Genomic DNA, 27,860 nt, shown 5'->3' with positions numbered 1-27,860 from the left:
CTTCAGTCGATCAAGTTCCTAAAAAGTTCAGCCAGGACCTTTGGTTACTGGAGTTGAGGTACAAAATATATCTGTATATCTTGGTTCCTAAACCAAGAAATAGCCAGGTACATTCTCTCCAAACAGACAGACTAGTAGCAGCTGGTGAGTTTTGTTCAGTTTATTAAAAAGATTCAGTCCACAGTAGTTCAGAGTCAGGCACCAACAATATAAAAAAAAGAAACAAATAAATCAAAAAAATAAAGTGTACACCCCAAAATAGCATTGAACAAAATGCCTAAACCAAAAGGGATAAATAAAAAGGAATGAATAAAAATACACTAAAATGCATTTCACTTGGAAATAAGGGTGAATTTTCGAATTCATTTTTGAAATAACAGTTTACTTTTGGTCAGTAAGCTTTGGTTTCAACAACTGCATATTGTGTACGTTCAAAATGGCCATGCTACAAATGACATGGCCACATATACGATGCAAATTCGAGAGCCTACACAGTAAAAATAGACAGGCAATATAATACCACCTAAAAACAGTGCTTATCTTTAAAAGGAAAGTTTGTCTAGATTTTTTATTTTATTTTTACATTTAAGAAGAATCTGTGATTGTTGATCAGTTGCTCTCTGCTCTTCAGAAATGCATACCACAGAGGTGGAGATACTTTGCAAAGAGGAGGAGTCCCCTTCATTACAAAGAATCCAGATTCAACTTGATAAAAAGTAATGTTGAATTAAATCGGATTGTGACTGGGAAACAATGGTAATACTGTAACTCGCTTCCGATTTGGAAATGTAAATGGCCTTGCAATATGCATTCTATATTACCTAAACGTCTACCTGAATACACAATAATCACAGTGAAACTTCATATGAGAAGCAAAACAAAAGGTGGCTACAGTTATTATCGGGGGGGAAATCATTATTTAAAATTATTATTGTTACATTTAAAGATTTCCAGTAATGATCGGAGAAAGGGAATTGTCATGGAATGCTCTGAAATTAACAAAAGCCCCATTACAACAATACAAATATGTAAAAACACTGCATCATATGTGTGTGTGTGTGTGTGTGTGTGTGTGTGGTAGGCAGGTTTAAAGTGATGGAGTAGCAAGATTTGTGCTCAAACAAAAATCTGTCTCAACAGGAGAATAAAACCCAACAGGAAAAGGCACAAGGTTTGGAGTAGGGAGTTCTTTTAAGGCACTACAATTTGGTGTGGTGAAAACCATGAAGGCACAAATGTGATGGAAAGGTCTTCTCCTAGTGAAAGGAGGTTTCCTTCTTGAAGTGGTGGTGGTGGTGATCTTGATGGGAGGTCTCACTTCGTTCCCCTCCTTTACTCAAGCACCCTTCTTCTGCTACTCCAGGGGGCTCTGAGCATCTGCAAGCAGCTCTGGTCTCAAACATTCAATCGGACACTGGATGTTCTGGGGGACAGAGAGATGAAGACAGAAGGAAAATGGAGAAAAAGTTTTAATAATTAGCTTTTCGTGGTTATTTGTATTAACATATTTCCTAGCTTCAAGCTACAAACTAAACGGATGTCCCTGCTGAAACTTTTCCATTCACGTGCCCCATTAAAAAACAGGTGCTGACTTTTGTCATTTTCGTATAGATTAACTGTTGATTTACTGGCTTGTTTTAGTCATAGTTCATTATAACGAGTGTAGAGGAAAGAGGTGCGACACTAACCAGTTTGCGTAGAGCATTTTCTCTGTACCGGTCAAAGGCGTCTGTGTGAACGGGCTGCAGGAGGTCAGCATCCACATCAGTCTGTCCTCCTGGTCTTTTACAGTTCTCACATCGCCAGCCCTAAAAAGGAAGAGGGAAAAGTTACTTTGTGTAAAAGAGCCGCGCTGTGGTGGACATGCATTCAGACGGCTTTCAGGTGTGTTGTGTGCACAGAGAGATTTTGTCACCTGTTGTCCTCCGTAGCAGGTACACGTGCAGATGGCCCCCAGGTATTCCTTCTGCCACTGGTTTCCAACCTGGTACATTTTCCCATTGTCATAACACGTCGACTCATCTGGAGAATGAATCCGGATTAATAAAGATCAACAGCATCCCTGCCTGAGATCTGACATGCTCCATTCAAGTGTGTGTGAACCAGGAAGTGGTACAGGTTTGTGCAAGACTGTACTTACGAGGTTCACATTTGAATTCTCCCTTTCCATTGCCCAGGCAGGTGCAGCTCATCATGTGACCGTTCTCACCGTGACGATCCCACTTTTCTCCAATACGGTAGTTATTACCGTTGTCGTGGCACCACTCTGTAGAAGGGAGGAGTAGCAGAGAGAGGGACAGAGGCGGAGGAAAGAGCAGAGGAGTAACGAGACACACACACAAAGAAGAGACGTAGACGGGGTGAAAACGAGAGACGGCGAACAGTAAGGAGGAAGAAGATTGAGGTGGGCAAATGAAAGAAGAGTTCTTTAATAAATGTAAAGAGCAGCTGAATTAAACTCAAACCTTCCCACTTCTCAGAGCAGAATAAGTGTAGTAGTATTCCCATGCTATACTGATTTCTCTACAGTGTAAATCACAGCGCCAAGAAAAAAAATCTATAAAACAATCTACATAGTGATGCAGAAACTGATGTTGATCTTCATTTGAAAACAATGTGTTTCCAACATGTGGCACCTAGTCCATATGTGAACACACGATAAACACATGACAATGACACACTGGCTGGTGATCTTAGTTCTTGTATTGTCATGTTAGCGCTGGACAACCATGGACAATACAAATAACTGAGAGTATGACTGACCACTAAGCTGACCTTAGCTTTCTGTGCTCTTATTGTGAAGTTTTTATAGTCGGCATGTGCAGATTTATATTCTCTAAGCACTATCGACTTTATCTTGAATTTATTTAATACACTGAGTCCTAACATATACAATACAGCAAAGTAGCATAGATAACTATAAGCGAGTCAAAAAGTTGAAAATGTGAATATCCATTTATAAATGCTGCCCATGCTGGCAATTTTATTACTGCGTGCTGCTGCACATAGAAGATGATTCTATGGCTTATGAACTGTAGCTAGGGAATTTATAATGTGCATAAGGTAAACTGTTGTAATTATTTACAGTAAATACACATCAATTCCTTGTGAGTATATCACATAGAATTACTGGATTATTTTTTCCCAATTCCATGGTGTGTTTCTGCAAAGCATGATGGGATGGGGGTTAATAAGCCACTCACTGGATGAATCACACCTAAAGTGACCACTGCCCAGCCCCAGGCAGTGGCACCACAGCTTGAAGCCCGTCTCAGACATGCGCTCCCACTCTGAGCCCACCTCGTGGTAGATGTGTGTGAACGTGTCGTAACACACATCTCGGTTGGTGGTAACGGGGACGTCGCCTGGAACTAAGGATTTGGGAAAAAAAGAACGGAAATGATTGATAAAGTCTTCACTTGAGGTGCATCTTAGTATTTGTGTGAACATGTTTCACTATAAAACTTTTTTTTTCCTGTGATTAAATGGTTTATTTCACTGTGGATGAACGTACCAGCATTGCCAACAGTTACAACTTCCTCCAGAACCTTCTCTTTAGCCCCACCCGTCATAGCCTCCACTATAACATTATACGAAGCTCCAGATGTCAGTCCAATCAGGGTGGCGCTGTTGGAGGTGCCTGGAAGACGCATCTGTACAGAGAAAGACACAGTGAGCACGAGTCCTTCTCTAGTAGCGAACATGTGTGGATGCTGAAGTGCGTCTGTACCTGGAAGCCCTTTTCCTCCATGTGTGTAATGGGATTGCAGGACACTTCATACTCTGACGTTTGAGGGACAGGTTGCCAAGAGATGGTTGTGACTGTCTGCGCTTCTTGGGGCAGATCTGTCTCGTTGTCAGGGAAACCAAACGCAAGACCTGGGAGAGGGCCGTCGCTCACCTAAACAGGAAGACGTGTTTTTATCCAAACACAAATCTATTGCAGATGAATCACATAGTTTTGCAAACACATGCTGTATTTCCAGATGTTAAGTTACTTGCACAGAACACTGGGGAAACATAATCTTTTACAGCAGCATTAAAACATCTAAGAGGTACTTCAGGTTTAAGTCACACACCTTTACTAAGGGCACTCTGTTTCCATCTGGGCCTGCTACAGGAATATAAACCAGGGGTTCTCTGAGCGTGGGTCTCTGGCCTTCTTTGGGTCCATTGTAGGGGCCATAAAGTCCATTATTGGGGCCTAGACCCTGATACTCTGTGTAGATATGCTGACCGTGTTGGCCTGGTTGGCTCTGGCCGCTGGTACCAGCGAAGTGGACATGGTTGTAGTCAAAGCTGGACATGGAAGAAGAAATAAAAATGTGTGTTATAAAAACAAATACACAGCATACATATACAAAGAAAACTGTTTCAAGGCTTTTTTAACATAAGCTGGTAGGTCAATTATTTCCATCTTCACATGGATGTTTACATTTTGTCATTGACGGACTCTGGAACATCCAGAATATCAGTGCTGGGTCGATGAGGAACAGGAAGCTGAGGCAGTTCAGGGACCAATAACGGGATATCTGTAGCTGGTTCTGATTGGATGAGAAGAGACACACGGCTGTTAGACACAAGCACGACAAAGCAAATGCATCCCTTTACTAGCTGCATTTTTATAAACTAAAAGCACACAGTGTCTTCCACCAATGCCTTCTTACCTAAATGGCAGTGATTTATTTATGTATCGTGAAGTTTGTATCTGATCACAGTACAAGTTACAGTTTGGACCTCATTGGTTGTAAGGCTATTCAAAGTACATCTTTGGGATGTTTCAATCAATATAAAGTGCTCTGCATAATTTCGGAATGTAATTTGCTACATCATTATTCTTTCTTTCATTCATTTTCTGTAACTACTTGTCCTATGGGTCACGGCCACATACAGTAAGCCTTAGTAAATATATTATGCAATTTCACTCTGAAGCCAGCAGAGGGCAGCACAGCATAGCTATCAAACTAGCTATGCAATTATTATTTATTTTGTTTTGTTATTCCTCATTACATCAATCATGATTCTCCTAAAACTAAGGAGAAAAAATTACGTCAGGTAATAAGCACAAGTCTTGGTGCAATTTGTTAAAGTGGGTAATATAAAAACAGCTTTGAATTATTCATTTAATGGTCTAATCATTAACATTTTTGTAGTAAGACTTCATATTGGTTTACTGTTCCACTACATAAGCACTACATCATACCTTTAGTGTGTCATAACTTAAGATGAAACGATGATACAACATTGCTCTGTTTCTCCAAAGTAACAGGAGCTGACAGCTGAACTTACGGGTCCTGGCTTTGCCCACTAGAGGTGTGCTTCTCAGAACGTTCTGCAGAGCCACAATCTTAATGACATACTCCGTTCCTGGTTTCAGATCTGTGACCGAACAAACAAACAAAGTTTAGGGCGTTTATTTCAAGACGGCATCCATTTGGGGTATTTATCTGTGCACAGAAAATCTTATGCCTACTCACTGTTGATGGTGGTGTAGAGCTGGCCTGCGTGGGGCCTAGGAGTGACTTCTCGAGGTAGGCCTCCAGCCTCCTCGTAGGTGACGTAATACCCAGTGACCTTTGGAGTGCGTGACGGCTCCCACATGAAAGAGATGCTGGTAGGATTCAGGGAGGTGAAGCGAATATCGGTGGGTGGGATGACCAATGGTTGAGCTAGAAAAGAAAATCATGGAAAACATGTTATTTTGAGCAATATCCCACACTAAATGCAAAATACTGAATCTGTTGCTACAAACACTGCTAGTATGCAATGTTTTATAGTAGTAGTTTTATATATTTTTTACTATACTGAATAAACAATACAGCAGGAACTATTCTGCAAAGGTGTAACATGGGACGGCAATGTACAGCTGTTGAGTGAAACCCCAGGATACAGTTCATCATTTACCTGTGGTGGCTGTGAGTGTGAGAGGAACGCTGCGTCCATTGCCTTTCAGTGTATACATGTTGATCTCGTAATTGGTGCCTGGCTCCAGACCTAAAGTGCAGACACAGACAGGTTAGCAAGAAGTTTTGTGTTAGAAACACTACACTGTGTTTGCATCATCCTTACAGCCGCAGCTTTCAGTTTCGTGTATTTGGATTCCAATATTCATCTACCTGTAATGGTGTAAGAGCGTGAATCGGGGCTGATGGTCTTTTGGATAGGTATGTAACCCGAAGATGAGGCGGTGGGTCTGGCCTCAACCAGGAACCCGGAGATGGTTTCTGTCTTGGACCGCCAGGTCAGGGTGATGGAGGAATCATTAACGTCAGAGATACGTACACGGCGAGGGGGGCTGATGTCTAGAATACACAAATAACGAGAAATAATATTAATAAGAAGAAACTAAACCAGGAGAAAGAGACAATCCATTATCTTAAAGCAACTCACTTTCCAGAGTGGTGACCTCTCCTTGGACTGGTCTGCTGGTCAGAGAGTTCTTCAGTGCGTAGACATGGACTTCATAGGTAGTTGCAATCTAATGGGAGACAAAATGGCCGTCACAGTCAGCACAGCACTGAGATCAAGCATGCGTGTTGAAAATGAATCAATGGACAGTGCAGATTTTTTTCACATTTTGGCTAGCCTGCAATTGTTGGGTCACAGCAGTCCAAGAATGACCACATCATGAGTGACCTCATGCCGATTGTATTTGCTCTCACCATGAGTCCAGAGATGTGTGCCTGAGTAGCGTCTGGGGCCAGGTTGATCTCTTTGGTGGGTCCACTCTTGTTCTTTGGGTTCACCACCACGCGGTAGCCAGTGAGACCCGTCAGGCCAGTTATTCGATTTTCCTGACCTGGCGCAGCCCACGTCATAGTGAAAGAGGTAGAACCAACCTGGGAGAACTGAAGGTTGGTAGGAGGAGAGATCACTGGATGGAACGAAGAAAGAGAAAAAAAAAACGAGGTTAACGGGGGAAAAAGGGAACCAGTAATGTGTCCATCTGCACAAGTATTAGCACAGATGTTAAGTGATAGAAAAATGAAGCTTGCATTTCTTATCAGAATCACATGGGTCACCTCAAATATACAATCTAAAATATGTCTACCTGTAGCTTGCGTTCCGACCAGGGGTGTGCTGGCCTTGCCATTATGCAAGGCGATGACCTTCACAGTGTACTCGGTGCCGGGCTGGAGACCATAGATAACAGTGGAGTCAGCATCTCCTCGGGGAGCAGGACGCAGCTCTCTCTCGCCCTCCTCTGGACTTGCGTACAGGACCCGGTAAGATGTAACAATTCCTTCAGGGCTGTCCCAGGAGATCCGCAGTGAGGTGGAGTCAATGTCTGAGAAGCTCAAGTCCTTGGGACGGTCTACATCTAAATGAGAGGAAAGAAGGGAGGATCGTATTAGTGTTGAAAAAGCAGAACTATACTACAAAGTAGATAATTCATTGTTTTGTTAGACATTAATTCTTCAAATGTGCCTTACTTGTTAAAGCATTCACAACCACGGGAGTGCTCTCTCCATCTTGTCCAAGAGCGGACACACTCAAAGTATATTCCACCGATGGCATCAGGCCTGAGAAAGTAATCTCTGTCTGGTCTGAAAGAGACGGAAAAGGACACGATATAGTTAATCAAGTTTCATCATAAGGCGATGCGCTGCAATACAACTTGTGAATGTGAACACGTTACCTGGAGCAACCACCTCTGTGAAAGAGGGTCCCTGTCCATTTAAGGGGGTCCCAGTCACCTTGTATCCCTTGATCGGGCCCTGAGCAGGACTCCATCTCACGGTGACGCTGTTGTCATTCAGATTTGTCACTTCCATCTCAGAGGGAGCGTCAACACCTGAGAGCAAAGGAAACATTTAAGACTTGACAATAACGAAAAAATATGTAACACTGTTATTCATCTGAAGGAGCGTGCAGCACGTGTGCCTGTACCCGTCTTGTGTGTGACATAGATCGGAATGCTGGATGCAGGGCTATCTCCTCTGCCAGTCACAGCGTAGACGGTGATTGTGTAGTCAGTGCCAGGCTTCAAGTTATTGATTGTGGCGGTCGACTGAGAGCCAGGCACTGTGAACTCCTTAGGATTACTGTGACCACCTGGGTGGAGAGTGACAGGGTGACAGATAAACAATCAACACTATCCTTGAAAAAGAATTAATTAATACAGAGACGCAATGTCAGAAATCATTTATTAGAAACAGACAGATGAGGACTATTAATTAGATGCCAAGAAAATAAATTACTTCATTTCCCAATGACAAACAATGACATGCAAAAAAAGAATCAAAATATTCAGAAACCAATGTGTTTTATTTCAGTGATGTGTACCTGACTCTCCATGAGTGATCCTGTAATAGCGCACAGTGACTGGTGGGGAAGCCCAGCGGACGGTGATGCTCGTGGGCGATGAGTCCAGAACTTCGAGGTCGGTGGGAGCGTCAGAGACTGGAGAACGAGAAGAAAAGTTGAAGTTGCAAACACACCAACAACATTTTGGTGGTAATACAGCGAGTAGCTGGGCTAAATAATCTTTCAAATCTGGCGTCCATACTTGTCTTCTGTTTCCCACTGAGCGGCAGGCTCTCTTGTGTCAAGCTGACCGCGTAGATGTTGACCAAGTACTCGGTGTCTGGAGTGAGTCCTGTCAGAGTGAAGTGGTTCCTGGATGGCGGCAGCCTCTCATCCTTGGCTCTCCCACCGCTGGCCATCTGGTAACGGATGCGGTAGCCGGTGATTCTGCTCTGGGGCGCGAGCCAGTGGATGGTAAAAGAGTTGGTGAAGATCTCAGAGAAGCGCAGACCAACGGGCGAATCCAGAGCTGAGGGAGGTCGGGGGAGAACGGGGGACGGATTAAGGCCAAGGGGAAGGGAAAAATAAACACGCGGATCTAATTTGCCTACTGACATCTTAAATCGGGTCATTTGTAATCACCTGTTTTCTTGGTGCCGACGAGGGGTGAGCTCTCCCTCTGCTCATAAACGCACACCACGCTCACCAGATACTCTGTGTTAGGCAGCAGGTCTGTGGACAGCAAGCATAATGTTAGTACACACAGAGTCATTTGTGTATTTGTATGTTCATATGTTTTGCTTGCTACAACTTACTCCTTAGCACCACACTGTTCTCCCTGCCTCCTACGCTGGTTTCTGTCATCTCATCCTCATCATCGATGGGGTGATACCTGAATAAGACCATTCGGTTATATTGTGTTTTCATGTGGATTTGCTTAACGTTAGCCCAGTCAGCTAACAGAAAGAGACATTTTATTGAAGGTCATGTAATAATTCTGTATTTACCTAATAAGGAAGTTGGTAATCTCGCCATTGTTCGGGACATGAGGAGAGACCCAGGTTACTTCTATACTGTCTGGCCCAACTTCACCAAAGCCCATATCAGTGGGGGCTGGCACAGCTTTAAGAAAGAGAGAGATTCAGGATGTAAGCAAAAGGTCACGTTAGATTTACTGCTTGTAAAACGCGGTCAGGGAATTGCCGTCGTTACATGAAAGAGTGAAAGGGCAGAGAAGAAGAAGAAAGTGAAATAAGAACACAGAGATGCCTGAAAGGGTGATATATTTACACTATCAGCTTTTAAAAGAGAAGTGTTTTATGTGCGTGTCTGAAGTTTTACAACATCTTAAAAGTGAGAAAACATGCAGTGTTTGCACTGGGGGGCAAAATAAGAGTCAGTATGATAAAACCCCTCAACTGAAACCAGATGGCCCACGCGTACACAGACACACAGAGGATTATTACACTGACAACACAGCGTGCAACTTAAAAGGTTTCTTTGTTTGAAGAGCCGTGTCAACGGGTTAATAAGAACCTCATTGCATTACATGATCTCAACACAGACGATGTCATTTGTAATTCAAAACACACTCGAGATCTTTCTTAAGATAATTTGTCAGTTTGGTTTTGTTATTTAGAAATTAATGGATTTTTGATTAGGACAGTGTATGCACTACGACTGATATTGTTTTGTGTTTCTTACAGGTCTGTTGGGTGAGCGTGGTCGGTTCGCTCTCGCCATTCTCCGTCACTGTGATCACGCTAATGTCGTAGTCAATGCCAGGCTCCAGTCCATAAACCGTGTATTGACCGGTCGTTGACTGAACCATGTCTTCAAAGATGGGCACGCTCTCGCCAGCTGCGACCACCGTGATCCTGTAACCGGTGACGGCTGTGGTGTTGAGCGGCGACCAGCGGAGGCTGATGGTGGTGTCGCTCACGTCCTCAAAGCTGAGGTCGGTCAGCTGTGGCACTTCTGGACGGGCGGAAGGGGGATTTCGGGGTCGGGTGGAGGGAAAGAGAACAGGAACGACGAACAAAAAGGAGGCAAAGAGCAGAGGAGAGAAAAGGGGGTTCGACGGAAAGAAACAAGACAGACACGCGGAAAAGGGGTTGGTTAAGCTGAGCCATGACAATTGTCCACTTCCAGCAAGGTGAGACTCTCACACTGATGGAAGAAAATGTTTGCTTCTCCTGATATATATTATCATATAGTGAAGACATTTAATGAAGTGTCTCCACTGAAATTCCTTAATATATACACAGAGAATGAAGGATTAGTGCTGCACATCGGTTAGAAGAAAATAGCTAGTATGTGTTAAATGTTGAAAGATGGTGTATTATTATAAAATATGAACTTTCAACATAATGTTATTTCAGAAATGAAGCTTCCGAGAGCACAAATGAACATTTAACCAAACTCTATATATCTTGTTCTATACATCATTTTTTAATTTAGCTTTCTCTAGCCAATTTTTCTGTGTATATTGCGGGGTCTCAAGAACCTATATGTCTCCATTTGTGGAAAATTCCCAAACGCACCTGGTGTGATGGTGGTCGACACAGGAACGCTCTCCATATCATCCTTAACAGTGACAACGCTGACGTTGTACTCCACGCCCGGACTGAGGTTTTCCAGGGTGCAGGAGTTCTGCCCGGCCTCCACAAATTCCTCCACACTGTTTCCCTGTTGCCCGTTGGTGGGTGTGCATGTCACTCTGTAGCCAGTGATGTCTTGGAGGGAGAGGGTGTCGGAGGAAAGTCAGATGTGAGACACGTGTGTTTCTAGATTATTTGTAATGTGTTTGGTTTGACGCGTAATTTCTGTGTTTTTATGCGAGTGTGTACCTGGTGCACTAGCGCCGTTCCACTGAACCATGAGTTCACCGGTTCCTGGGTTAGAATCTAGGTTGAGGTCGGTCGGAGGAGACAGAGCTAGAGAGCAGGCAGAAGGAACAAGGAGTGAACGACTGATAAAAAGTGGTAGATCAGCTGATCAAAGAAAAAAAAAAAGACGACTAAAGAATTAAACCGTACTTGTGTACAGTAAACTTACGAGTGACGACACGGCGTGTGAGTGGGGTTCCCTGCTCATAACCATTAATGACTGACTGAACGCTGTAGGTGTACTCCACTCCCGGAGTCAGACCGGAAATGTAAATGCTTCCAGACTCAGAGGTCACATCTCTGGGGGCTTCCCCACCCTGACTGGGCCGCACTGTCAGCTGCAAGATAAATGCACACAGAGTCAGAGAGAGAAGTGGATTGGGGTACCAGAGGTAAAGGTGAGAGGTCAGTGTTTTCCCAAGAACATGCAAGGCAGCAGGACATTCTCATCTCTGGTGTGACATTTTCCGAGCCATCAGATTTATCTGTTAGGTCGGAAGTTCCCATGTTTGCGAACTCTTAAGAGCCCCTTGCTGAAAGAAGAATAACTGGATCTTTGCTTTTAGAAGCAGAAAAAAAAATCTTTGTATATGACAATAAAAAAAACAAATCCAGTTGCTGATTTAAGAGGCAGAGAGGAAAACATGGACAAATTCTTAAATACGCTACAGTGAGCAAATTTAGTTTGAATTTTGTGTGCTAGGTAGTAGCAGAAAACAAACCTTGTATCCAACGCGGGGAACTGGAGTCCAAGAAATTATAATAGACGTATCGGTCACATCAGTGCTGAAATGAGGTGCATTACCCATTGGTGGATCTGGAAACACACAGAAAGTAAAGGTATTATCTTATCAGTATTAGATGTACAGTATGACATATATCCCTAACACTTAGTTCCATTTAAGTTGTGATTTCATTACGCCAATTTCAAATCAACTACCTGACCTCAGCTGGCTGATGACAGTTTGTGCAAGATCATAGCATTACCATAACAGTATTACAACAAACCATAAATATAATCTGACCTTGTCACATACAGCGCACTTTATGCCTATGCTTGTGATCACAGTCAGGCTGTGGTTAATGCACCAGACACTCACTAGTGGTGAACACAGCAGTCTCCCCAACACTCAGTGAATTCTCTTGCTCTGCGTGCAGCGTAGCAGTGTACTCCGTATTGGGCTTCAGGTTGAGGAGGGTGTACTGAGAAAGGCGGGCAGGCAGACGCAGCTGCTTGGGGTTAGAACCCTCTACGGTGAGGAAGAGGCGGTAGCCGCTGATTTTGGCGCGGGGTGCAAACCACAGCATCACTGCGCTGTCCTCAGTCACGTTTTCAAAATGGATATCCGTGGGAGCATCCGGCTCTAAAGAGAGAGACATTGATAATCACTGATATGATGTGGAACAGTTTGATTTAAGCTCCTGAGAACAGAGCTTTAGTTTGATCTGCATTTTTAATTTCTCCAGGGTATTTGGGATGATAGGACCTAAGAAGTATAAAAACTAAGAAATGATCTTTCAACAGGAAGTAGTAGTTTTTGAAAAAAAAAACCAATGTCCTCACATGTGGACACTGGGATTATTTCATTATTTGTATTATGATGTAATGATATAAAACTGTTTATTTTAATACCTGTACATGGCAGAGTTAAACCAGAATTGCGAACAATGAAGTTCCAACATCCTCAAACAAATACTTGCTAATTAGCGAGGTTGTAGCTCGTTGCTATTGGTAAAATTTGCTAAATTTGTGGGTCATATCAAACTAGAAATGTTAATAAGCATAAATAAATCAGTTTTAACCACAGAATAAAGTGTCCACTAAGAGGACAACAGTTTTAAATGAAGCAGAATAAGCTGCAAGAAAACCTAAAAGTAAATGTCCCCATACGAGGACGCAGGGTCTCAGTATTCCACAAAACGTAAGGCACTTAATATGTTTACATTCTCATCAATCAACTGTGGCACAATCTACCAACCTACACATTTTTCAGATGAATATACTGTATTGGCCTCTTCCTCCAGCACTGAACATTAACGTAATTGATATTGTGGTAAAAAGTAATCATGGCATCATTTATGAAAGCATTTTCACTTTCCTTGTTATTTCTGAAACGTCTTCACAATATCGTCCATTATATTCTGAAGGCTGATGGCAGCTGCATGTATTTAATAGTGTGAATTTTTTGGGGATTTTTTTTGGTCTTCATTCACAACTACTGTAAATTATTTCAAACCTATAATGTGATCCTCTGCCAAGCAATCCTGCAGTCTTTTTATTGCACATGCACAACGTGTATAAATTTCCCTGTAGGCTCGAGGCCAACTGGCAAACTCACTTGTAGTTTGCTCCCCAATAAGTGGTAAACTCTCCTCTCCGTTGTAAATGGTGTAGACGCTGAAGCGGTACAGTGTGCCTGGATGTAAGTGTGTCACTTCAATGTAAGAGTTCTGGCTGACAGGCAGACTCATTTCTCTCTGGGGAGTATCAGAGCCGTCAACGGGGACCACGGTGACCCGGTAACCCGAGACGTCGCTGGCTGGGCCGGTCCAGGTCAGAACGATCTTTTTATCGGACACCTCAAAGAACTGCAGGTCGGTGGGGGAAACCACTTCTTCTGTTGAGAAGAAAAAAAACAACAACACTTTACTGTGGTGGTGAAACTAAGAAGACAAACATTCATGTGTCAAGCGAGAAATACAAAAAGGCCTCAGAATGGAAACAATCGAAAGTATCTACTCTGAGGGAACACATTTGCTAAATAATGTAGGACATATGGAGATAAAAATGAAATCAAGACCTCATTGCTGTGCTTTCATCTTACAGTAGATTAAAATAATTTTTTTTCCTTCAATACGTTTGCTTTTGTGTTGCATACCAAAACAATTTTGACACAGAAAGTGCCACATGATTACACCGCTTCAGGATTTGGATGGGCCAGACACCAGAAGAATCAAAAACATCTTTGAATAATAGTGAAGATTGGCAGGCAGCAAATAAAGTGGAGAGATATTTGACTCGCGAAGGAGGAAAGAGAAAAAAACTATAAAATAAAAAAGAAAGTTAGAAAAGTAAAGGCCAGTATAAATATGTGGAGATATCCGAACCGATTGTTTCTTCTGGCCATTGTCTTGAATTTTAGGCTGAATTTCAAGATGGTTTCGAGAGAAGTTTGGACTTGACCTTGTTGGCCTATAAGACACCTTGGACCGGACCAGATGGAACTGGTTTACCATTTACATATTATCAGTGATTATTATTATGTAACGCCACTTGAGCCAGTGCAGCTCAGAGACCAACTTATAATTTCTTAATTTGTCATGGTCTTAATGCACCAGAGTGCAGGGAGTTTCGCTTGTCTGTCCAAAAATGTCAGAACCCTCTCTCATGCATCTTTAGTCCAAAAACCCAAACTGTACAAACAAGTATAGACACACACACACACACGCTCTGTTCCAACATCTGCATGACTGGCCCAACATCATGTTCCACCTGGCAGACCGAGATGATTTACATAACTCCAGTGGAGCAGAATAAGAGCCCAACAGCTGTGAACTCGATGACTTCACTTTCCATTGGAAAACTCTTCTTACTTTTGAGAATTGGGGACCTCTGCATAAACTTCTAAATAGGTCACACGATTATTTGCAATCTTACTCTAACAAGTAACAATCTCACTAATCGGAAGCTTTACAGAGTTTAGCCTGTCTGCACACAAGAGGTAATACCTGGCAGTGGATCTCCAGAGGTGTTGACCTGCACAAAGATGGGCTCACTCTCCATGCTGTCCTCCACTGCATATATGCTGATGTTGTACTCCTTCCCAGGTCGAAGGTCGCTCAGAGTCACGGATGTAGCCGTGTCGGGCAGATTCAGCTCTGTGCTTTCACCTTCTACAGATGGGGTGTAGACGACACGGTAGCCTGCACAAAGAGAACGTATCATTCATTGTGCGCAGGCAGGGGTTCTGCAATACTTACAGAAAGGTAATAGATTTCGGCTGTGGCTGACTACATTGTAATAACATACCAGTGATGGGAGCCAGAGGTTTTTCCCAGCTGATCACAATGGAGGTTTCTCCCACCTCCTCCACTTCATGCTCCTTGGGAGCATCAGGTGCTGCAGAAAAAATGAGGTGTAATTACGAAGTGGAAAATTCTGGCCGCTCTTTGGCGCAGATTCTAAACTATATTTCAGACTAGGGTCAGTGAATTCAGAAGGGATATAATACTAGGGCAGAGAGATGGTAATATGAAATAGGAGAGTCTGTGTCAACTAACCAGTTGTTTGTGAAGTAGTAAGAATGAGGTTGTCCTCTCCTTGATCTGTAACCTCATAGACGTTAACGGTGTACCTTCTCCCTGGTAGGAGCTCATTAATGTTCACTGAGGTAGCTGTACGGGGCAGGTCTGACAGAAAAAAAACATACACATGGCAACATGTTCATGATCTCGGAAGAAGTTCAAAAAAGAATCTGTAATATTTAGTCACCGCTCTAGTACAAAAAAGCTATAAATGTATGCATTAAGACTTACCTAGCACAATAGGTTGTCCGGTGCCCTGTCCCTGCTCACTGAGCTCATACTCTACTCTGAAACCTGAGACTACGTCTGAGGCAGAAACCCACGAGATGACGAAGCTGCTGGAGGTAATTTCTGTCACAGACTCTGATGTGTCAACCATAGGTGGAGTCATGGTGGTCTCGCCTTGTGATGTAGCCACTACAGGAGAAACAGAGAAAAACAGAAGTGGAAAATAAGAGGGTTCGTTATACGCCAGTGACGTTAGGCAGCACTGGCTGGGACATTCTGGAAAAATAGTCAATGTTTCTTTTTGAATTAAACTGTAGAACCAAAATGGGGAGAGAAACGCAGAATATTAGAGACGTGAACAGACCCCGGTCTCCCCTTCGATGTCATTTTCTATATTTGAATACAGATCTGTTGACTGCCTTAACTCACATGATCCATAAGTGGTGGTGAAGTCAAAACGCGTGATCTCCCTGCGTCCAAAGCGCAGCACACTGATGAGCTGACCCTCGTAGGTGATGCCCGGCTTCAGGCCAGAGATGGTGTAGGAGTTCAGATGACCAGGGATCATCACCTCCCTCCATGGGGTCTGAGTGTTTTTCTGTGATGGGAATTTTAAAGGTTAGCAGGAGACCAAGGAGACAGAGAAGGAGCTTTGTGTTTTAATTAATGCTGCTACTCAATCAGAAAACTCACCACTCTCCATTTAAGGATGTACTGGGTGATGTGGGCGGATGAGGGGGCGTTCCACTGAATAGGGTGAGAGTTGGGTTGGTTTCCAGATTCTGTTATGATCACTTGGACAGGACGTTGACCGCCTGTCAGAGAAACACAACAATAGACGGATGAGTAAGCATGCCTGTTCTTTTCATGTTGTACAGTAAAAACATGATCCTGATTTGAATGAATTTAAGACAAATATGTATGCATTTTTAATTGTTTAATTACTGATAACACTATAATAAATTTAAGCAGAACTATATAGTGATTATAAAGGCTGCAGGTTTGGAGTTACACAATCGGTGAAGTTTTAAAAACCTGAAGCTTTTTCCAACTTCGGCGAGAGTGAATGAGTGTACAGCCTTCTCCCGAACAGAACACACAGGAGAGGAAAAACTAGCAGGTCCCTGAGAGATTCCAGCTCAGATTTCAACAGCTGGAGGGGAGAACATTTGTACTCTACTTTCCCTCCTCTAAACATTCTCCATTTCTTCTACTATCGTTTGTGTTTTCCATACAGAAAAGCAGCCATACAGCAGAAATTGATTCTTTAATCTTTCACAGACATATTTGCTCCTTTCATCTCCTATTTGTAACCTCAGTAAGGATTCATCCCCAATGTACAGAAGTGTAATCGGCAAACATCATGAAACATAGGCAAGGTTATTATCACAAGAGCTCGGTAAGCTAACCCTAAAGCGTCGTGGGAGTATACGACTGGTAGAATTAAAATGACATGATAGGTCTAAGAAATGACGCTGCAACAAGAAAGTTAATGATGGAAGCAGTGACTAAGCTTGCGCAACGGAAACCCGTAAACAATACCTGATAACGGAATTTATTGTGCCGATTAAGCACTTTTCCATCCGACAATCATGGGTTTCATTGCTTAATTAAATGAGTCCCGCTCCGAGCAGCCAACACAACACTTAATGGTCCAATTCCATCAGTTAAGGTCTGTAAGTGGACTTTTTAGGTAACCTTGCAGTGCTGAGTTTTGTCAGTCATTATTCTGGCACCGCACTTCATTACATTACTTTTCATTGCATTACATGTACTGCATCAGTTTACCCAACAATCAGAACATACAAGCAGGTGAGCAGATGCTGAAGACGAAAAATAATATAAGCAGAAGCCGGTTTTGAAAATACAAAAAGCGCATCAAGCGCATCTTTAATGTAAACATAAGCCATGTGGCAAGCAGATTCCTCGCATAAGCTGTGCTGATATAAACTGGTAGCTTCTATAAAGAACTGAGGTTTTCTAACCACTTTTCCAAATAGCAGACCTGTAATCAAAGTTTCTGAGCAAGTGGCTCGGTTAACCAGACGTTGCTAGCAGATACACAAACCTCAAAAACAATCTGGGACCAATTACTGCCTATTACAGACCCACAGGCCACTGGCGAGGGTAAGGGTTATGTGGAATCACACGTGGGAGGCGCATGAAAACGTATGCACACTTTGCCGCGTATCCAGTGCACACACGCACCCACACTGCATCCGTACAAGCGCACGCATGCACACATCCACACATCCACCTTTACATCGGACGCATAGACATAACATTCACTTGTGGCTCAGACAGATGCACAGCAAGGTGGTGATAAGGACCAAAGGGAAGTATTGTCGGGAGTCATCTAACAATGTGACATGCCCCAAAAGATAAAATTACACCTCACGCAACGAGAGATAAACACAGACGGCGAATGAGATTTTTTTTTTTTTTTTTTGAAGATCTTATCAGGGTATGTGTGTAATTGCAGAAGGAAAGGGAAGGAAAACTTTGGTTAGTTCTCCCTTTTTACCTTTTATAGTGTTTTACACAGTGAGTCAACCGACTGTGGAGCTAGCTGTAGCTGCCTTTAAGACTTTACTTGCTGCATTTTGTATGCCTAGACACACACACACACACACAAACACACACGGCACGAGTTCACAGCTGGCTGCAATTGTGGCCACTTACGACAGGGAATTGCCCTACATTTTGTATCCCATATCAACCTGCGTCACATAAAGTGCAAACAGCTCCCATGCCCCTTTACATAAGGGCCTGAATCGGCCTCCACTTGCACGACTTTACAGCCGAACTTGGAACCAAACTGACACATTTACTCAAACTACAAAATCGTTACCACAATAGGCCATCGCGCATGTGTATTGCTTTTTTTTTTTACCCTTAACAGATTTAGGGGAAAGCGGAAAGCAATGGGATACTACACAATGCTTTATTCAGGGGAACCACCACAGCACTGCACAACAAAAGCTTGAGAAAACCTGGAACCGTTGACAACTTAACAGGGGTGCATTGTGTGTACGCAATAGAAAACCTCACAAAGAAACATGCCTAAAACGATGGTAAGCGCCAATGACGAGATGAAGATGGATGCGAGCAAAACATGTGCAAACACATGCAAAGACAAAATGTAAGACAGATCCCGGTTGGTTTAAAGTTTTCGTTAAGAATGAGGTAACTTAACCATCAAGGAAACATAATGCCGTGCACTCAAGCATAAATTTTTTTTTCTGAACGATGGTCAAAATCAGATTTTTCAAAAGCTGTTGTTCAACGAGCTTTGCAGGTTACTTGTGTGTCGGGGTTTTATATGCGCCCGTACACCCATGGCTTTTAGTACAGCTGAGGCAACAACGCCGGGGATGTGCCACATGCTGGTAAGAACAAAGGCTTGAGGTGTGTGTGTGTGTGAGGGGGGGGGGGGGGGTGCTTGTTAAAGAGGAAATCACACCCCCCCCTCCCACCTCTGTCTGCTTCACATCAAAGTCAAGGGCTCCATTTTCAGGGTGACTTGAACAAACATTTTTCCTGCAAGAGCACAATTTGTTCAGTCCCTATCTGATAGATTGACAGATCGATAGACGGTCACAGAGAGCAGAGAAGTGTGGTGAGACTTACTCAGGGTCGAGTGACGGTCTGGACGGCTTTCATGATTTTACAAAATAATCGATCTAAGAGTTCAAAAATGATTAAACAATCTGGCAATGTTAAAATCTTACCGGGGTACGACTGCTGGGGCTCGCAGCTGAGCTCTCCCACACCGTTGCCATAGCAATAGCATTTGTACATGATTCCATGAATGATTTTATCCCAAGACTCTCCAATCTGGTGGAAAGCTCTCGTCTCTGGCTCCTGGCACTGGTCTGAGGGCACAGTCAGTAAGCATTGTAAGTATTATAAGCTAGCACAGATGGCGTTCCACCTCTTTTTATCGGAGGTGAGAGTCTACAGCTGTTCTGGATTATCACATTTTTTTTAACAAGGATTAAAGGTTGAAGGAGCATACGTATGAAAATAACATAAATTCACAGAATTATCAATCCAATTACATTTAGCATGGCTCACAGAGAGCGGCCTGAGGAGACATTTGGAGCATGTGTGTTTTGGGTATAAAGCCGTGCAATGATAAACCCACCAATGGCATCACACTTCCAGCGGCCACGCCCCTGTCCGTAGCAGGTGCAGTTCATCATGTATCCCTCATCGTGTTGCTTGGTGAAGGTCTGATTAACGTCATACGTCAATCCATCCACGCTACACTGATCTGAAACAGACACACAAGCAGAGATGCGGCGAAACGTGCGACGACATGGTGGGCCAGACGTCAAATGAAACTGCGCGTCTGTACACTGCGTGTTTGTGTCTTTGTATATGTGGCTCGCAGGTGCAGCTGAGGCCCTATTAAGTGCAGGTGTGCAGGCTGACATTTGACCTTTTTGTCAGGCGAGTGATTATATCACACATGACCTTTCACCTTTTCACTCAGGGAGCGGTCTCTTATCCTAGAAAGCTGTAGCCTGTAGCTCCAACAGACACACACCTTTAAGCTGGGAGTGAGCAACACAGCTCCATTCTCCTCTGCCATTGCCGACACAGGTACACTGCATCATGTGACCCAGAACATCATGCCGTTTGTCCCACTGGTCGCCCACGCGGTACATCACACCTTCGCTTGTTGTGCATACTTCCTCATGAGCTAGAACACACAAAAAGAAAAAAAGTAAAATTTATTAAATCCCATAACATCATGTCAGAACCTCAGACTCCAGCGTTCTGTTTTCCTGGTGATTCTGCTGGATTCCTTTTATGATAAGTTTGCAGAAACTTATCCAAAAATCTGGTGCACAGTTTAAGTTAAGAAACACAAACCAACCTGCAGCACATCAGTTAATCAGATTCCCCGGTATACACCCACACACATACAATTACTTGGTAACGCTAGCAAGCAGCATACCAGCATTAAAATGAAAGCAGGCACAAACACATAATAGTGAAAGATTCCCCCTGGGGATAACTGACTCAACCCTAGAATTATTACACAAGTCAAATGATAGAACCATCAGAGAACACCTGTGTCCATAGGAAAGGAAATCTGATTATGAGTTAGAACCAGGTGTCTTATGAGTTCTTGTATGAATGACTGTGTGCGTCCACCGTGTGTTGTCACTTAATTAAAAGAGTGAGTAGTTTTTTTTTATCTGGGAGCTGGAAAGTTTGCAAAAGTGGGTGGGACAAGCAGAGACCTGCCTTTCCGTGCGACTGTGCTTGGGTGTAATGGAAAGGAAGGGCATGGGTGCACTAGCTAATTTAGGTTTAGGTTTTAACCTCTGTTGACCTTTTTCCAGTTTATAGCTAGGCAAATAGCTGCGGGAAAAACATCTGATATTGCTTTTTTTTTGTTTTTTTTTCGTCCAGACTTGTTTTCACACCACCTCTTACACGAGATTAATAACCTTCTCAATATATGTGGCCTAGACTTTATTTCAAGGACATAAATTTCAGCTTTTAAAACATAATTTTTCTGAATTTGACAAATTGATCACTGCAGAGAAAGAAACTGCCTTTTTAGTTTTATTGTCTTGGTTATTAGGTTGTGGACCTGATGATGTAAATGATCCCATTTACATAATGAATGTGAATTCTGAGCGTGGGGTCACAGCTGGAGACGGCACATGGCAGACAGCAGATAAACCCTTCTGACAACCTTTGAAGAAGATCGCCACACGTGGAGAAGGGGTTCCAGACCTGGTTAAACACCACCATTAACATCTCAACTGCTGTGTTTGTTTTGACAATCACCGTGAAGTCATTAATGTCAATGTAGCAGACCCCCTGCCCCTTTGACTGCTGGACCGAGTTTACTGCAGACAAAGTGCTCTGACAATGCAGGAAGTTCATAAACGCTGTTTAAACCTGGACCGGGTGTTGGCCAAAAGGTTGTCCCAGGAGACAGGCAGGCATTTAAAGGAATCCTGGCATTTTGTTTTTCTATAGGTTGTTTAACAAGTGAATGCAAAGGCCAAAAACATCTGGAGGCAATGGAATACACTGAACGCAGTTGAACAAGGTTTAAATATTACTGCATTTGTATAATTTGTATTGTATTGTATTTAAGCTGACTACAAACAGACAATGCAATAATGTTTTTAAATTGTCAACATGCATAGAGCTCACAAAGTTCTCCAGCTTCCCGTGATTTGATGACGTCATCATTACCATTTCATTACTCCTTCACAGACGTTAGCGCAGTGTCAATGACCCCATGCTGTTAAATTGGCTTTGGTCTCTCTTGTTACCCATGGAGACCTAATTGACACCTAGACGCCACAATGGCACATTTCTTAACAAGGCAACAGCAGTGTTATCTCTGTGATGCGGCCAAATTAAAGGCGCAACAGCTGTAAATGAGATTTTGTCTGTGCCATCAGCTCAGACTCCTTTTAAATGTCTGACAATGGCTTTTATGCTAATTGAATAGATGGGCGGTCAAGTGTTTGAATGCTCTTAATACAAAAGTTCTGTAGATGGTAGTCAATATGGGGTGGAGACTGGGAGGGACACTGCAATTAGCAGTTCTGGTCAAATTAAATGCTGAGCCTGGTAAATACTGGTAAAGTCTGTTGGGCCATGATCTGGCACACGAAAGAGAATTATTTTTCATTTCTGTGTGAATGCCTATTTGAGGCTTTAACATGTTTTGGCATAGAACAGCTTGAAAATAACAACATAGCATTACATGCACGTACCTGCCATGGGACAGAACCCAAAACGTTGTTCGTCATCATAGTTTGTTGTGGTGCCACACCACTTCATCCCATCCCTACGACCATCAGCAGTACAGTCAGTGTAGTTTCGGCCGTTGTAAATGTAGGGGAACTGACACAGAGCACCATTAGAGTTACCGCCTCGCGTCGCCACAATGGCTGTTGAAGAAAAAAAGATATCAAACATCGATGTCGTCTTGACGTATCAATATCCACATCCTAACACGAGTTTTTGTGGTGTATGTATATAGTATATTATATATAGCATGCATCCAAGTGCTCATCATTTAGTACACTTAAGGTACCTAGTAAAGGTTAGGTTTTCTTTATGTCTGCCATGTTTCTGTCAAGTTGTGTGCCAAAACGAGCAATCTCTACATCTCAGATGCAACTTCCAAATTCTGATCCACGCAGAGTATACATTAACATAGGAACACAACAAGCTTACACCGGGTCTCAAACCCAGTGGGACTATGGAAGAACATGACATGTAAAACACCGTCTGGGAATTTCAACTCGGAGTTACTCGGGTATCATTTATATATGCAACCATAGTTGCCATGGTTATAGTATTCTTTCATCCCTACTACACATCAGCGAGTGACAGGCCTATCAGGCCATATCAGAAAAAAATATATAAGGATATTAACGGCAGTAATTTTCTAGAGAATATGCCCCATCAACATGTCATAACAAAGCTACAGTTGAGTCCATTCTCAAACATTATCGCTAAATTTTAATACAAACTAATTAATATCTTGTCAACTACCAATTTTATCTGACAATTTGTACACAATTTCCACATCCCATCTGCTCACCATTCTTTTCTGTACAGAAAGAATATTTTTCGTCCGTCTCAAAGTCAGAGGAGGTGGAACACCACAGCTGTCCGTCACTGCGTCCATCAGAGGTACATGAGTGGTAGGTCTTCCCCTTGTAGACGAAAGGGAACACACAGGGCTGGCCGCCAGAGTTACCACCATACACGGGAGCTGGTCCATCTGAACGGGGACAGGAAAAAAACACACATACATAGATATTACAACAGCTGACTTGTTTTTGTTTCTTTGGTCTCCTCGTCTCCACTGATGAATTTTAGTTATGAGACTGTGCCCAGATATATTCCTCTTGGGATGCTCTAAAGAAAAAGGAACTGAATGAACATGTCTCACCCCACTGGTCACAGCTGATTCCATTGCCAAGGCAGGTACAGATCATCTGTTTATTTCCCTGGTTCTTAATCCAGCGCTGGCCATTGAAATAAGTCAGTCCTGTGTCTGTCCGACAGGTTCCGTCCTGGGGAGGCTCAGGCACAGTGGCGGGCTGGTAGACTGCAGGCTGGATGTTAGTGATCACACGAGACCCAGTGCCTAAGAGGCAACGTGTGATTTAAGTGAGATCTCATACAGTAGCAACAACAACCAAACTTTTTCCCACCGAATAAAATAGATATTATTATATGGCAAGGTACAAAACTAAAACATCACTGTACTAAAACTGGCTTTCAAGACATTATACAAGTACTGCTAGTAAGAGCCAACTAAAATCAGTGATTGTTGAGCTGTATTACACAATAAAATAATATCATGGCAGTTTCCAGTTTCTGTTTTTATTACTATCCCTAGGTCACAAGAGCATATGTTTTTGTCTCATACCCCATAATCACTTCAAGCTTGTTCAATTACATTTTTCCCCAACAAACAGTCCCACATTTATTCCTCCCTACATTCCCCTGTTCCCTCCTGTCATTTCTGTCTCTTTTTCTCATGAGGTCACGGTCACGAGCTACAGGACGCGTCTTTCTCACTTCATCACTTCGTGCACTCGGCTCCTCTTATCTGTCCCTCCTGACAACATCTGTCTCTGGGATACATTCGTCTCTTCACGCAGATTGAAAAGGAAAAGGCGGGAGTATGTGTGTGTGGGTGGGGGGGTGGCACACAAGGATATTATCAGTTCTCACCAAGGCCAGTGGTGTGAAGTGAGGCGTGTCGTTCGCACTTCCACTCCCCCCGGCCGTTCCCTGTGCACAGACACTGCAGCAGGTGACCGCGGGTATCCGTCTTGGTCCATGTATCTCCAATACGGTAGGAGGACAGAGTATCCTGGTCATTGCAGCGATCTAAGAGAACAGGGAATGAGGAGAATTAATGAGGAATGAATGGAAACTGTGAGTCATCGGTGTGGTCTCTTTAGTACAAATGTTGAATGTGCATGGGGCCACCAGCTGCTTCCATGTTTGTGCCACGCAACTTTGTTAATAGCATTAACACATGGATGAATTAAATGATGACCTACACTGAGTGGCCTCTGAGGCCACCCTGAAGGCGTGCACGCAACATTAAGCTAATGGTAAATAGCATTTACTCTTATCTGTGGAATCAGCCTGCATGATTAATTAAGCATTCAAGTGGTGTTTTAAATGCACCACAACTAACTGGTAAACACAGAGTTGAAATCCTCCAACAAACCCCAAGCTACACTTCATGCTCAGTGTGGATTCACTTCATGAGTACATTCATATGTGACTAAAAGGGGCTCATTTCCTGCTTATGTGACTCTCTGTGCCCTAGTTTTCCATCTCAAGTTTCAACACTGGTGCGAAATGAGGACACAAAAGAGAAGAAATGTTGAATTTTTGTGTGCCAGCATGCCAAAATGTAAAAGTCAAATCGGGTGCATTTTCAAAAGCTGGCCATTCAAATATAAAGTACTGTGAGATTATTCTGTGATTCTGAATTGCCATGCAAATGAAGTGGAGCTAGTAAAGAATGAGATAATGGGGCAAAGAGCTCCATTCAAAGGATGACATAAAGCGTTCCTTACTTCTGGAGGTGCATGTGATGCGTCCACTGCCCTCTCCCAGGCAGGTGCAGTCCACTACCATCCATCCCTGATACGACTTCTCCCAAGTCTCCCCAACAACGTAGGATGTTCCAGCCGAATTGTCATAGCAACGCTCAGCTACAGGACACAGATCAATGAAACGTTTAATTCAGTTGTATTTTTTCCAAATCAACTGTTATGTATTAAGAATCTGAAAACGCCTTAAACAATGAAATCTTAAATAATAATAACAATAAAAATGTATTTATAACGCACTTTTCATTAAAAAAGAAAAAAAGAAAATGCGAAAGTGCTACAGAGAAAAGTAAAAGTTAATATGTTATAATGAGAATCCATCATTGCAAACCTTCCGGGAAACTAGAAAGCAGATAATTTTTCCGACCAGGTGAACAGAGTGACATCAGCAGATGTCTGAATGACTCACCAACAGGTTTGCAGGTCCATTCTCCCTTGCCATTACCCAGACAGACACACTCCAGCATGTAGCCTCCTGTTTCGTGTGGTCTCCTCCAGGTGTCACCAATCTTATAAGAAGCCCCACCCTCATGACAGCGGTCTGGAAAGACAGGGGGGAAATTATGGTATTGGATGTATGTACAAAAATCACGTATAGTATGATGATTGCCTTCCTAATATGGTGTAGGTCTCCTTTGTGCCTTTAAAACAGCTCTGACTCATCAGAGAATGGACATAGGCCTTCTCAGGGAGGCTGCACCCTGCTGGGGATGGCTGCTGCTATCAAGGAGTGTCACTGCTATGGGGTGGAGGTGGGGGGAGGTGCATGTCCAACATCCACATGAATGCAAGTTTCCCAGCAGAACACTTAATTGCCACAAGATGGCCAACGTTACTTCCTTCCGTCTTGTGTCAGTGGTTTTAATGTTGTGGCTGATTGGTGTATTTACACATGCGCGTGTTTGCATAGTAAGACAGAAAAGGAAATGAAAAAACTGGGTTTTTTCTCCCACTACTTAAAAACCCAATAAGTGCAAACAGATGTATGGCACCAGTTGTTAATCGCATGCAAAGAATATGGAGATTAACTAGTTTACTGCTCACAGTCTGGCAGGCTAGGACGTAGAAGGGAAAACACAAGGTAGGATGTGTGGTCTGAGGCTAGAACAGTTAATGGCATGGAGCAGCCACCGACTCACACACAACACACTTACTGGCAATGGTGCAGCTGATCTTGGCCCTCCCAGATCCAATACAGGTACAGTCCCAGATCATGCCGTCCTTGGGTCTCTCATAGGTTTCTCCCACAGTGTAGTACTGTTGGTTGATTTTATCGTAGCACCGTTCCTCTGAGGGGGGCAGAGGTGTGTTTTTATAGGGAAATGAACATGTCACATGAGGATTCGGATAAGTGAAATAACTGCACACAAACTAACCTTCGGGTTTGCTTTTGCACTTGATTCCAGCAACTCCGTGGCAGGTACAGATCAGAGTGCTGCCCAGATATGGCCGCTCCCACTGTTCATTCACGCCGTAGAAGACACCATTCTCTATGCAACCATCTGGGTAGGGAGAAACATGAGGGTAAAAAAAAATACTAATGAGACCTTGGTATAAATTCAATCAGCAGGGGGGTTTTCAAATTGGAAAGACAAACGTAGCCACTGGAAAATGGTCCAGCCCTTGCCACAGCTGCAAAACACATAGAGACAGCGGTTTAAACTGCAAACAAAAGCCTCTGCTGTATCGAAAATAAAGCAAATCTTAAAATGGAATACGCATTCTGTTTGAAGGACAAGAGTTCACCCACGTCTGTGAAACTGGCTCTGGATGTGTTAACTAGACTTCAAAGGGCAACGGGGCTGAGTGATAAATCTTTTGCACAGGGCAGAGAACAGCAGCTATACACTTTTACTCTGTCTCTCTCTCTCTCTCTTTCTCTCTCTCTCCCCCACAAGGCATGTTCTTTGTTCGCATCTCATGACTTCACATGCCTTGAACATCTCTCTTTATCTGTGCCCCTCTCTTTATTTTTAACCTTTACTTTTCTCCATGTGAACTTGGATACTTTTTGTTCAAAAGCTCTCCTGTTCTGCACAATCAAACTAATACTATTACCAAGGCATCACCTCTCATCTCACTTTGAGTGAGTTCATAGAAATTAAATGTTTCCATTTCTCTCTCTCTCTCTCTAGAAAGCATCATTTGATTATTTAATTGAGCTCTGGTGACCGGTGACCACTTAGTGCAAAACAGAAGGACTCCTGAGACTGAGTAGCTTACCTTGAGAGACTGAGGAGACTTGCGGCTGCTGTCCCTGTCGCCGACTCCTGTGCGTCGCCTTGGGCATGCAGTTCACGGCACTCCCGATGCACAGAGCGACCAGCACCCTGGCTATGGTGCTGCCGGACATTTTGGTCGAATCAACCCACTCGGTTGCTGCAGAACGGTGGTTACAGGTGCTCTCCCTTGTGCGTGTTCTTTCTGAGTTTCTTAAAACCGGAGAGACGTCCGTTCGTGCACAACTCCTTGGGTTTGTGCCGCGCTCCGACCTCCTCCCGTTCGCCTCTCTCTGCAGTCTGCGGCCCCCAGTGTGTGCAGGTTACCACTCTGT

At 43.3% G+C, this 27,860-nt stretch overlaps 1 protein-coding gene across 1 annotated transcript; it reads right to left on the bottom strand.

Moving 5' to 3' along the window:
- Window positions 1-145: 145 nt before the first annotated feature.
- fn1a (fibronectin 1a) lies at window positions 146-27,860 on the bottom strand. The gene is made up of 49 exons (XM_047600890.1): window positions 27,530-27,860; window positions 26,683-26,808; window positions 26,461-26,595; window positions 25,716-25,847; window positions 25,271-25,408; window positions 24,408-24,566; window positions 23,617-23,814; window positions 23,263-23,445; window positions 22,427-22,603; window positions 20,221-20,376; window positions 19,816-19,944; window positions 19,400-19,543; window positions 16,362-16,483; window positions 16,098-16,266; window positions 15,672-15,857; window positions 15,417-15,545; window positions 15,166-15,255; window positions 14,865-15,059; window positions 13,475-13,753; window positions 12,236-12,499; window positions 11,858-11,952; window positions 11,305-11,473; window positions 11,097-11,183; window positions 10,791-10,982; window positions 9,952-10,224; window positions 9,255-9,369; window positions 9,063-9,139; window positions 8,890-8,979; window positions 8,510-8,776; window positions 8,287-8,403; window positions 7,891-8,055; window positions 7,640-7,795; window positions 7,434-7,547; window positions 7,052-7,321; window positions 6,663-6,874; window positions 6,391-6,478; window positions 6,117-6,302; window positions 5,905-5,994; window positions 5,478-5,669; window positions 5,290-5,379; window positions 4,436-4,544; window positions 4,080-4,299; window positions 3,731-3,901; window positions 3,515-3,653; window positions 3,204-3,371; window positions 2,141-2,266; window positions 1,916-2,022; window positions 1,689-1,808; window positions 146-1,423 (listed from the first exon to the last, which is right to left on the bottom strand). Exons 1-49 carry the CDS (start codon window positions 27,657-27,659, stop codon window positions 1,355-1,357), a joined length of 7,515 nt encoding a protein of 2,504 aa, XP_047456846.1. The 5' UTR covers window positions 27,660-27,860; the 3' UTR covers window positions 146-1,354.

This window comes from Mugil cephalus, chromosome 12 (assembly GCF_022458985.1).
Source record: "Mugil cephalus isolate CIBA_MC_2020 chromosome 12, CIBA_Mcephalus_1.1, whole genome shotgun sequence".
Taxonomy (NCBI): domain Eukaryota; kingdom Metazoa; phylum Chordata; class Actinopteri; order Mugiliformes; family Mugilidae; genus Mugil; species Mugil cephalus.
The sequence above is the reverse complement of the archived record's forward strand: the minus strand, read 5'-3'. Positions and strand labels throughout refer to the sequence as shown.